The 12,240-nt window shown below is 43.8% G+C and overlaps 1 protein-coding gene across 2 annotated transcripts; it reads left to right on the top strand.

Annotated features, from left to right (window-relative positions):
- Window positions 1-809: 809 nt before the first annotated feature.
- On the top strand, window positions 810-8,504 carry LOC118080399 (uncharacterized). 2 transcript variants are annotated; one of them, XM_035105611.3, is made up of 3 exons: window positions 810-930; window positions 2,407-2,655; window positions 5,870-8,504. In XM_035105611.3, exon 3 carries the CDS (start codon window positions 5,872-5,874, stop codon window positions 6,844-6,846), a length of 975 nt encoding a protein of 324 aa, XP_034961502.3. In that variant the 5' UTR covers window positions 810-930; window positions 2,407-2,655; window positions 5,870-5,871; the 3' UTR covers window positions 6,847-8,504. The 2 variants fall into 2 exon arrangements, with proteins under 2 accessions (XP_034961502.3, XP_088518111.1); XM_088661985.1 differs by lacking the exon at window positions 2,407-2,655 and having other exon boundaries at window positions 838-930; window positions 5,870-8,033.
- Window positions 8,505-12,240: the final 3,736 nt, after the last annotated feature.

Here is a 12,240-nt window from a genome sequence, read left to right as displayed (position 1 = left end):
TTTTGTTATTGTTCATTGCTATTTGTTCATTGCCTAAATGGCTTCGGTCCAGTATACCTGAAGGAGCATCTCCACCTCCATCGCTCTGCCCGGACACTGAGGTCCAGCACCGAGGGCCTTCTGGCGGTTCCCTCGTTGCGAGAAGCCAAGTTGCAGGGAACTAGGCAGAGGGCCTTCTCGGTGGTGGCGCCTGCCCTGTGGAACGCCCTCCCAACAGATGTCAAAGAGGAAAACAACTACCAGACTTTTAGAAGACCTCTGAAGGCAGCCCTGTTCAGGGAGGCTTTTAATGTTTAATATATTATTGTGTTTTATTTTTCTGTTGGAAGCAGCACAGAGTGGCTGGGGAAACCCAGCCAGATGGGCGGGGTATAAATAATAAATTATTATTATTATTATTATTATTATTATTATTATTATTATTATTATTTCACAGAATCATAGAATCGTAAAGTTGGAAGGGATTCCTACCCCCATGGTTATACTCATTATCCTGCTTCATTAGCAAGGTGGGAAAGGCTAGAGATGTCAGAAAGAAAGGAGTAAAAGAAATATCAGTGGGATATCTTAAGTGCTTTTCAGCAACGCACAAGTTTTCTCTAGTCCATAGGATATGTTGGGCACTTTCAAGACTGTGTTCTTCTCCTGCACTGCTGGGCTCAGAGGAGCAAATACCCAGAAAGCTACAAGTTAAAGGGCAGCCCCATGGTTTCAGTCTGTTAACTAGTTATCTGTTTGTCTGAGCCAGCACTGCCCTGCCACCCTCTTCCCTCCACACCCCTACTGATTTATGACATTCCTTTAAAGGTATAAATACTGAAACATTCTTCAGCTTAAGGCACTATAAAAACAAGGGATTCTTCAAAGGTTCCATCTCTGATTTTGACAACCAACTGAAGAAACACCAGAAGAAAGACAGTGGCTTAAGAGGTAAATAAAAGGCTCTTTTATGCTATATTAAAGGAATGCTTTGGACACAGAATGAGTGCCTTTTGAAATATGCATGTGACACTAAAGACATTTAAAAATGCTTTTAGGTCATCAATAATTAAAAGCAGCGGAGCCATATAGAGAAAATGCTTCATTCTGCTTGATGTAATGCATTATTAACATACTTCTGTATGTGGATCAATAAAACCTATAACTAGAGCTGTCAAATCATCCTGTCTTCTTATAAAATAAATGTACACAAATTTGCATATTAACAAAACCTCTGTAAATTTGTCCTTTTAAGAATATTAGAGGAAATGCATTGTTCCTCTTAGATGTGAAAAAGGACCTCTTTAAATGTTTTTATTTTTTTGGAAAAAAGGATCTCTTTAAATGTTTTTAATTTAGTTTGGAAATCTTGAAAATGCAGTAAAACACCACAGCCAAAACAAGTTCAAAAAGGCACAAGCTGAAACCTCCTCTATATTATGGAAGGTCCATGTGAAAAGATGTTCAGTCATATATTAGAGTACAGTTCATAGCAGCTTAAGAAGGGCCCGACTGAACCAAGGCCCATCTGGTCCGGCATTCTGGAATTAATTCTGACTGAAATTATGTACATTGCAATGTATTATCTGAAAAGCATGAAGGGAATTTTTTCGTCTAAACAGACAGCATCTCTAAATGGGGGGGGGGCATTCTCTCTCTCTCTGTGTGTGTGTGTGTGTGTGTGTGTGTGTGTGTGAGAGAGAGAGAGAGAGAGAGAGAGAGAGAGAGAGAGAGAGAGAGAGAGAGAGATGACAGAGAGAGGCAGGCAGGCAGACACTGTTTTCTATTTTCTGTGGGGAACCTGACCCTCCATATATTGCTAGACTGCAATTCCTGGTCATTGGAGCTGGGATAGCTCAGTCAGTAGAGCACGAGACTCTTAATCTCAGGGTCATGGGTTCAATCCCCATGTTGGGCCAAAGATTCCTGTGTTGTCCTTCCAACTCTACAATTCTATGATTGGCCCTGCCACGGCTATCTACCTGCTGGCTAGGAGTTAGCTGGCTAGGAGTTAGCTAGCCAATATCTGGGGGTGGGGGTGGGGGTGGGCGTGGGCACAGGTTTCATATCCCTGCTTTGGAATACAGAGATGAATTTGGTCACCCCAGATTATTTGAAAGCAGAAAGAGAATTCCTGTTAACCATAGCCTCCACATGCATTTTTAAAATATATATATATATAAATTCCACTTCCCACACCAAAAGAAGAGCCAGCAGCTTGGAATTTGGTTCGCTCTGCTAACTGCTTCCTACGGATGCAAATGCACAACACATATAGATACTCCTTTTCCAGTGCCCTGGGCCTATTGAATAATTCAGAAAATAAAGCACAAGTTGGTGCTCTGCTATTTGCTATGGAGATCATCTCTGAACTGTTGTGCTCCCCGTCCCCGCCCCGCCCCGATTCCCTGCTTTCTACCCTTCCAGTAAGACAAGGCACTTATCATATTAGAATGCTTGGGAAACAGAGTGGCATCTACCAGTCTATATTTAGCAGCGGCAGCCAAAAAGCAGCTGAATCAGCTGACTGGAAGCTGCTACCCTGATGTGCAGCCTTGGTTTAGACAGCAACACACTCAGTGCTGGAAATCAAGGAGAACAGACAGCGCAGAAGAGAGACGCTGAGCCTGGAGATTTCGAAAGAGTCCAGCCGTAGCTGCCACAAACAGCAATCAGGTAAGAAAGGAGCAAGAGCGTCCTAACAGAAAATGTGGTCGGTCATAATAAATGTTGTGGTGAGAATTTAGAGCTCAAAGGAGGCAAGGCTGGGGGAATAAATATACAAGTATGGATTAGGCCACTGTTGCCAGCTTAGTGCTTGCCATTTTTGTGGCCAAGGAAGCAGGAAAAACCAGAGGAAGCCTGGAATAGCGGTGGAGGAAGGGAGCCGCATTGTGGACCTCTGTTCGTAATGACCGCGGGAGCAGTAATGCCAGGGAGATTGTTATTTGGTGTGTTTGCCAATCCTACTGATGTAAGCAAGGCTTACTACCAGTGTACTACTATGCTGTGCCAAGGACCTGAGGTGAAAAGGTCAGTTACATCGGGTTTTGATGCATCGTGGGGCTACAACATCAAGCCTAATTCTAGGACTTTCTCCCCTGTTCCCGCCTCATTTCCCCAACACCCACTCGGTGCAGTATCTTGCCTGATGAAGACTTCAAAAGAAATCAGCAGCTTAGTAATTTGTGACATTTTGGATAGTCCTAATAAAAGCACTGCACAACTGTGGGAGTTAATAAAGGGAAGAGAAACGCAGAGAGAGAGAGAGAGATTAAGATGCTACAATCGCTTTTAAAGCAAGCTTTCCCTGCCCCAGCCAGTAAATACTGAATTCTATTGCCTTTTTTTCTTATCAAGTTGCCACTGTTACATTTTGCATTTCTTCATCGACTCCTTGGGGCTGGTTCGCACCATCTTCGTGTCATCTGGCCACCTCCCTCTTTCTTCAACCTGGAGCCCTCCATGGTAGGCACCAGGTTGGCAAAGGTTGGCAAAGGAAACCTGACCACCGCAGCAGGTGAGGGAGAGGGCCGGAGGAAAGGGCCAAGGGGAGAATGAGCAGAAAGAGACAGGCCTCCATTTTCTCTTCATTCAACTAGAGATTTAAATGGCAAGAGTCCACTGCCTGGGGCAGTCCTCTAAGGACTACCAAAGTGAAAGCGCCTGGAAAGCTTAAAAGAAAGTAAGCTTTCCTTTTAAGCGACTAGGCATAGCAGTTTGAGAAGAGCAATGAAGCTCTCACACGGGGGTTTCCCGGGGAATACGGGAGAATTGGCAGCTATGGACAGGATGGTTTGAGCATACAACACCAAACCTGACCCGACTGCACTTGCTACCGAATAGTTCCTGGCTCCAATTGAAAGTGCCTGCTTTGACCTGTAAAACCTTAAATGGCTTAGGACCACAATGCATCAAGGACCAACTCTCCCCATATGAATGGACCCAGACCCTGCAATCATCCTCTTGAGATCCTCTCTGTGCGCCTCCTCCACAAGGTGTCCAGAGGGTGGCAACACAAGAAAGGGACTTTTCTGTGGTGGCTCCCCATTTGTGGAATGCTCCCTCCAAGGAGGCTTCATTCATATTGCTAGGTACCTCTTCAACCAGGCCTTGGGCTGATTAAACAATCTGTAGTATTTTAAATGTGTTGGGAGTATTGATGATGGCAGTGTTAATGTGTTTTATGTTGTAAACCACCCTGTGATCTTCAGGTGAAGGGTGGCATATAAATCTAATAAATAATAACAATAATTGCAGGCTTGGGGAAACTCAAAGTTTGGCAGAGGTACAAACTGCTTTAGAAAGAAAATACTAACCCAGGGAAATGGATCTAAAGGCAACTCAGTGAGGTCTGAGTACAGTCATACCTCGGTTTAAGTACGCATCGGTTTGAGTATTTTCAGTTTAAGTACTCTGTGGACCCGTCTGGAACGGATTAATCCACTTTCCATTACTTTCAATGGGAAAGTTCGCTTCAGGTTAAGTACGCTTCAGGTTAAGTACAGACTTCCGAAACCAATTGTGTTTGTAAACCGAGGTACCACTGTATGGCTGTTAGGTGGGACAGGGTAGGGAGCATGGTCTGAATAGAGATTGCTCACTTAAAAACGAGGGATTTCAACTCACGGGTGACGTGATTTAGTTTATTACTAATATTTGGTTAACAACATTTGTATATTGTTTTTCAACCATAATGGTTCTCTTGCTCTCTTTTAAAAATGTGGTGGGAGGTGCAGTGCGAGGGATATGATTTGTGTGTTTCCCTTTCTATGGGTGGAAAGGCCCACTACCATTGCTCCTTCACTGTGCAGAAGGAGATCTGGATCCACTGGAGTATGGATCCCCACCCTGCAGAGCCCATGGGGAGAGCATATTCTCAAATAAACACCACAGAAAGGGGAAGAGGAAAAAGAAAAACACCGCCAGCTTGTCCCAGTCCAGATCTTCTGAATTTAGTAATTCCTCCACCTCAAATTTTCCTCATCTGATGGAATCGCTTTGCCCTATCTGGTTCTTTATCAAATTGCTATCCTACTCTCCCTCACACCCATAGGAGCCGAGGGTGGCACCCAAACAAGTAACAAAACAGTGAAAAATAAAATGAAAACTTATTTAAAATATCAAGTATGTCTATTTAAAAATATAATATATATGAAACACTCCACAAGCATAAAACACTTATATATCAGGAAATTTATGTTCAGTCCAAGGGTTAAGCAGCATTTCCAAACTTGGGTCTCCTGCTGTTGTTGCGACTACAATTCCCACCATCCCTGACCACTGCTTCTGGTAGCTAGAGATGATGGGAGTTGGAGTCCAAAAACAGCCAGAGACCCAAGTTTGGAAAACTCTGGGTTAAATTATCAGGGCTGCCTACAACTAACCAGCCCTGCTAGGAGAAGCCCACGAAGACTTCCATGCAACAGGGCTTTCATCCCTCTCCTCTTTCCATGCTCCCTTTCAGTTGCCTCGTGGGGCTGAAGAGAACCCTCACAACAGTGCAGAGGGTGAGGAGAGGGGAGAGATTGTTCCATCAGGCAAGCAGAAGTGCTTGTACCAACAGAGTGATAACCTTAGAACTATACTGAACTCCTCCCATAGAGAACTTCAACATCTACCAATAAAATTTCTCCTGTCCCACTCTCATCCACAAACACCTATCATTTCATAGAAGATCCTTTCACCTAACATGCATGTTGCCAGCTACAACACACACACAGCAAAGGCAAACCCAACTTTCACAAACGTATCAGAACCTACAGCTTCTGCTTCAGCAGAAACTTTCCATTTATTGAGCTATGGTGCTTGCTTATAGAGTGTGGCCATGACAGCAACATCTTTGTAGTGTGTTCCCATTGGCTAATTATATCCTGCATATTCTTTACAGTAATGGCTCCCCGGATAAGACTGAACATAGCAAAGCCTCTTCCCACCATAAGTGAAGCCCTTGAGGATATTCTAGATGACATAACAAGCAACACAAAAGGTTTTGGAAATGCTTGCACGAGCCCAGATTCTTCTTCTGGTGAAGACTACCTTCAGTCTATCTGCCAGCTGGCAAGACCTACCTTCCCAGTCCTACCTGAGAGTCAGCGTAAAGTCCAAGACACAGAGAAACTGGGAATGCTGCATAATAGTCACAGAGTCTTCAGCTTGTCTGAGACACCAAAAATGGTCTCCGGGTTTAAAATAACTGACATTCTGCCTAATGTGAGGAGATTTGAAAGAAATAGCTCCATTCTAGATTGTATCAAAACCTACTCGAGCTTTAAAGTCGACCCGCTAGAAGAGTTGTACACGGAAGCTGAGAGGACTCATCGGTGGAGATGTCCCAATGGAAGTGAGAACACTGACCATTCACAACATAATTTCCAAGGCATTAGTGTATCTGAACCTCGAGAAAAAGCTATGGAGAAACCCAATGCTCTCGGCTTCCCCACACTTCCTTCCCCAAGACCAATGCAGAGAGAAAACAGCTGCCCAGAGCTTAAAGGTCAGAGAAACCAAGGCAAGATGCCAACTCTGGAAAGTCCCCCATATCAGAAAGAGATTGACCCTCTCATTGTTAATGGTAAATCGATCTGGCTGCGCCCACCCAGAGAAACTCCACCAGACACCAAGATTTTGAGATATTCACAAAGGGGGCAGCAGACTCTGAAGGCGGCAGCCTTCGCTCAAAGAGAGCAGCAGCCAAAGCCTTCCATTTATAATCAAAATGTGAAAGGAGAGGTGAGCAACCGAGTGGGATGTGGGGGATACTTCCATAAAAGAAACACAAGCTGTGACTGGATTTCAGAATACCAAAGTGCTTGGAAAGAAGCAAAGGTGAGAGCTTGCCTGTTGCCTGCCATTGCAGAATCATGAATGGCTACTTTATGCGAAGAAAATACGGAGTGTTTATATGCAGCCACTGTCTGCTGCAAAGTGCATTGTCCAGATGACCTGGAGAACATTCAGAGCTTCAGAGTATCAAGGGTGGAGGAGAAATGGCAGCGCCGAAAGGAGAATGCATTGCAGACTCGGTTATTTTAGCTATTCAGATATTGAGTTGTAATGATTATACATTGTATCTTTGGCTCTGTGAAAATAGATGGTCCCCCCTATCCTAATTAAGTTCCTCTCTTAAGTGTCCTCAGAGTTCATCTATACAGTTCTGTAGAAGCATTTCTTGATAACAGAATTTTATAATTCTGCATGTGCAGATCCTGCACAGAAATATTAGCTGTGCAAACCTTTTTTTTAAAAAAAAAATTAATATAGAAAATAGAGTGGAAATACATAGGCTTCATCTACCCACCCAAAGAGCAACTTCAGTCTTGCTGGATTTTTAGTACCATCGCTACCAATGCAAAATAGAAAACTAGTCCAGAAGGGCCTAGAAGCAAAGGCCTAAGTTAATAAGGGCAATCAGACCAAAAGGTCTGTTTAGTCCAGCATCCTGTTTCCCACAGTGATGCACCTGGGGAGCCCCCAAGCAAGGCACAAAGTCCATAGCTCAGTGGCTGGGCATCTGCCTTACATGCATTGAACCTTACAAGTCCCAGGTTAATCCCCAGCATCTCCAGGCAAAGTTGGAAGGACCCCTACCTGAAACCCTGGAGAGTGTCAGTAAGTGTAGACAACCCTGAATGGGATGCACCAATCACCTGGCTCAGTATAATACAGGCTCCACCCTGTTGGTGCCACACTATTCATACAACATGCTGCCTCTCAAAATGGAGGCTTGATATAGCCATCATGACTAATGGCCACTGACAAACCTTTATCCTCCATGAATTTGTCTAACCCCGCCTTAGAGCCATTTAACGACAATCGCATATTGTATCTTCAAGTCCCACAACTTAATTAATCTGCCATGTGAAAATGTTGTCTTCCTTGAGCATCAGGTTCCCAGGTAGATTATATACTCATACGTAGAAGTTGCAGTGGCAGCTACTCAACATTCCCTGTTGCCTGTTCCTCTTAGCCTTTGTCATTTCTCCCCCCCCCCCCCCCATCGTCCTTTTTGCGTGTTTAGACCTTTAAACCTCCCCCTTACATAAATTCAAACAAGACTCAAATTATGGTTTGGTTTTTTGCAGAATTTAGGCCACAACTTTATTGATTACAGCAAGTGAGTAATCAATAGGCTCTGGTTCGACTAGCTCCCTGCACCGTTGCAGGTAGCGCTGACCCAGGGCACTACCATAGGTCAGCCTAGGGTGAACACCTGGAATGGCGGAAAGCTGGGGACATGCTATGTCCACCACCCAGATGTCCCCCTGGACTCAGGCATGGGCACAACCCCTCACAGGGTTGACCAAACCATTGAGTCCCTAGATTACTTTAACGGCATGAGAGCGCTCCCCCATCCCTATCACCTGAACCAGAGCCTGTCCCAACAACAGATGATACACAACACACGGCGCACAAGCCCTAAATATAGGGAGAGGTGGGCGGGTGTTCCGATGCACTGACCAAGAGAGAAAGTTCAGGGTCACATGCATAGGCATATATAGGTCCCTTGATCCATTTTGGCTAGCTTCCCATTGGTCAGATTGAACCCAGCATCAAGGGACCTACCAATAGGGTGTTGTGGCTATCCATTCGTACCCACCCACAACACAAGGGTTTGGTTGCCAGGTCTCACCACAACACGTGCCCTCTTTGAGGGAGGACATGATTTATAGGGCTTAGGCCCCACCCCTCAGCTGCCACTTCCTTAGAGGAAGTCGGGTCCCAGCTGCTTCCTGAGCAATGGTCCAACAACCCTGTAGCCAGCTCCTTTTCACCTCTGCCAAGTTACACCTGCTAAGTTGTATAAAGAAATACTTTTGTTGTTCTGCAAACATAATAATGAAGCAACTTTTGGGGGGCTTTTGGTTACTCTAGAACAGGCACCCCCAAACGTGGCCCTCCAGATGATTTGGGACTACAATTCCCATCATCCCTGACCACTGGGGTCCTGTTAGCTAGGGGTGATGGGAGTTGTAGTCCCAAAACATCTGGAGGGCCTAGTTTGGGAATGCCTGCTCTAGAATAAGCAGTAAGGGAACACAGTACTTTCTTCACTGCATTGAAGCAGAAGTGCAAAGTTCCTGTTTCTCTTAGAAAGGAGGAGGAGGAGGAGGCCTGTCATTTGGTCCAAGGGAGAGAAACAAGCTGGTGCTTGACCCCTTTTGGTGTCTAGCTATAAGTGGCTCCCAGAACCTATTCCTCTTTTTTTACACGTACATGTAAAGTGATGTTTTAATGCGGCTTATGTCTATTGATATAAAATTCGTAAACAGAAGGCTGGTGACTCTGTTTCGCTCTATTTTAGAGGGACCAAGCAAAACTTGCCTGGAGGTTACTGCTCATTTTCTCTGGCATCAACTGAACAGGGAAATCAGGCTGCCAGTACCTATCTGGAATTCTCTTGCTACTTGTCTAGTGTTGTTATTTAGGTGGTTTTTTTTTAAAGAATCAAACCCATTTTGCATTTGCAAGCCAGCTGGCATTGTGGCATCCACCCCTCCCCCCGCCTCCCAAGCATGTTGCACTACTACTTTCTGCATCAACATTATTAGCAATTAATTTTATATTATGTCCGGTATCCAGCTATTACTGTACAAAGGGCTGCTTCTCATGCTATCACATTGGCAAGTATGGGATATGGAACAACAAACCAACACTACCAGAACAGGCTTATGAATATAAAGGACAATTTTACTAGAATAAGTGTATAAACTCATAAACCTACTAAACAATGAGCAAACTAAAGTGCAATGTACATAACCAAGCCAGGAGATACTCATAAACATAGAATGAACCAGTGTCTCTCTCATTGCTATACCAGTTATGTATGCGGTAAGTATGTCATTACACGGCTGGAACAAACAAACCATTCTTCAAATAGTTGTTCACTGGAAGCACAAAGCCATATGTGATGTGGGCCTTTGGTTACATCTAACTGGGATACATATTTCTTTCTGTCTCTTCCTAGTATGTACATGTAATGTGGACTCAGAACTAGCATGTGAAGTGTACGTAAGCCAAGAACTGTGTCTGGCTTTGATTTGTTGCTAACTTTGTAATGTTTGAAGTGGACCAAAGAGAAACCCTGCAGTTGCCATGTTGTGTAGTTGGCTGTTGTAAAGCGTGGCCCAAAGAGGCCATTTGTTTGGTGTGCTGTTCCGAGAAACATTGATTTTTAAACATTGTACATATGAGGGGTATCAACATTTACAAACCCATCCCTCCTTGTGTTGAAAGAGGTGATATGAACATTCATGTCATGTCAGCCTTGATTGATAAGGAAGCCTCTGTTCTGAATGGGATGAGTGGGAATCTCGTCTCCAGTATTAGTGCAAAATCATGCTGTCAGCCGGAGAAAAAGCCTCACTTCAGTCCAAGAACAAAGCTGTCAATATATTCAGTGGTATAGTCTGCAATCCTGGAGTCACTTACTGTAACTAGGAGTAAACCCAGTGGAAGAACTCAATAGCACTTACATTATAGGATTGCTGTGTTAGCTGCCCTCTTTATACTTATGGTACAATGGGCACTAAATCACTTCAGACTTCAGATGCGGGAAAATATTTTTAAGGCTCCCTTGTGTTTTTAATCTCTCTGCAAATAGAAACCCAGCACAGCAAGGAAATAGCTGGCAATTAAACTTTTCTCCCTGATGTGATAGGGTGGGGTGTTTTTTTGTTCAACTAGAGGGAGCATTTGAAAGTAGTATCCACTTGTGTGTGCCTATACACATTCACATACTTACAAATATCATGTAGGTTGATTCTCTTTCCAGCTTAGCTACTGGCAAACATCTTGATTTCAGTAAGCCCTGTAATTCCATGGCCCAGTTGCTAATGAGGCTACTCATGACAACTCATTCCTGTTTAAATGTGCAGTGAATCATACATGATTTGTATATTTTTGCCATGTGCCATCTACAGCGACCCAAGTAACATACCGGTATATAGATTTCTGTTATCGTCAAACTCCTAAGAGCATAGCACATTGCAAGCTAACTGTATTGTGCGTTTCAGGAGCTTAAAAGAGACATCTCATTAAATGTGCAATTTACTATATTGTCATTATTGAAATGCGCTTACCAAAAATGTTCTAACTAGAATCAGTGCTCATTCATGCTTTTGGTTCAATCAATAGCTGAAATGAAAAAGCACAGACATTTTCATGGTGTTTACTGCTAATCAAGCTTGTGCAGCCCTTGGGGGAACGAAAACTGATAACAAAATCAGTTACATGGTCCAAAAATGCAAATTGCTATAAGCATACGTGGGACGAAGCTCGTAAGTCACTCTCTGCAGTGTCCTATGTCTTTGTGGATTCTGTCGTGAGCAGAGGCAGCGTAAAAATAAAATTAATGTTATGCTCTAAAGCTTCAACCTACACAAAGCTAATTAGGAGTATGGAAATTGGTATGACGCACTTCCAAGTAAACATGCATTACTGGGAAGTAAGCTCCATCGCACTCCCTGAGGTTTCTAAGTAAACATGATTTTAGAGCTGGGATGTAAACCCTCCTGGAAGAAAAATGCTTTAGAAAACAAAACCATCAGGAAAAAGCAGTTAAGTGTATATGGGAGAAATTGACAGCTAGATCACTATGGTACTTTTTTTTTTAAAAAAAAGTACAGCTTGACTGATTTGACTATTCCCTTATATTTTTCTGCTTTATCATGATGTCAAAAACTGTGGGACAAATTGCCACCTTAATTTCCGCCCCACAGCTATGATTCTTGCACACTTACTTAGAAGTAGCTTTCTGTGGGGCAGTTTGTGTGTGCAGGAGTGCCACATCAAACACTTGTTACTGCACGTGTGCTAGTATGGGCATACCCACAAACAGAGGTTCCCAACATCTCACGCACACACTGCTTTACCATGCCATGAGTTCGCACATTCAGCAGCCAGAAACAGAGCACAGAGAAAGCATTTGTAAATCAGGGCAGGAATCTAAAAATCTTGCACAAGAAGGTCACAGCCAAAGTGATAATCTAAGATGGCCTTTAAGCTTCCTGGAATTGTCTGAAAACAAAGAAAAGCAGAGTCCTCTAGCCATCCAAGCTTTTAAACAGAGGTGCTTCTATAAGTATGCTTTACTCTTTTTTTAAGCACCTCTCTCTTCTCCCACTTAAAAAAAAAGGGGGGGGAAGCACCTCTCTCTTCTCCCACGAGGACCCAGGTGGCGCTGTGGTTAAACCACTGAGCCTAGGGCTTGCTGATCAGAAGGTCGGTGGTTCGAATCCCTGTGACGGGGTGAGCTCCCGT

Source organism: Zootoca vivipara, chromosome 2, assembly GCF_965207765.1.
Source record: "Zootoca vivipara chromosome 2, rZooViv2.hap1.1, whole genome shotgun sequence".
Taxonomy (NCBI): domain Eukaryota; kingdom Metazoa; phylum Chordata; class Lepidosauria; order Squamata; family Lacertidae; genus Zootoca; species Zootoca vivipara.
The sequence above is the reverse complement of the archived record's forward strand: the minus strand, read 5'-3'. Positions and strand labels throughout refer to the sequence as shown.

Bases quoted from the DNA above. Each gene is read 5' to 3' on its own strand.
- LOC118080399 (XM_035105611.3), top strand. From the start codon at position 5,872: ATGGCTCCCCGGATAAGACTGAACATAGCAAAGCCTCTTCCCACCATA.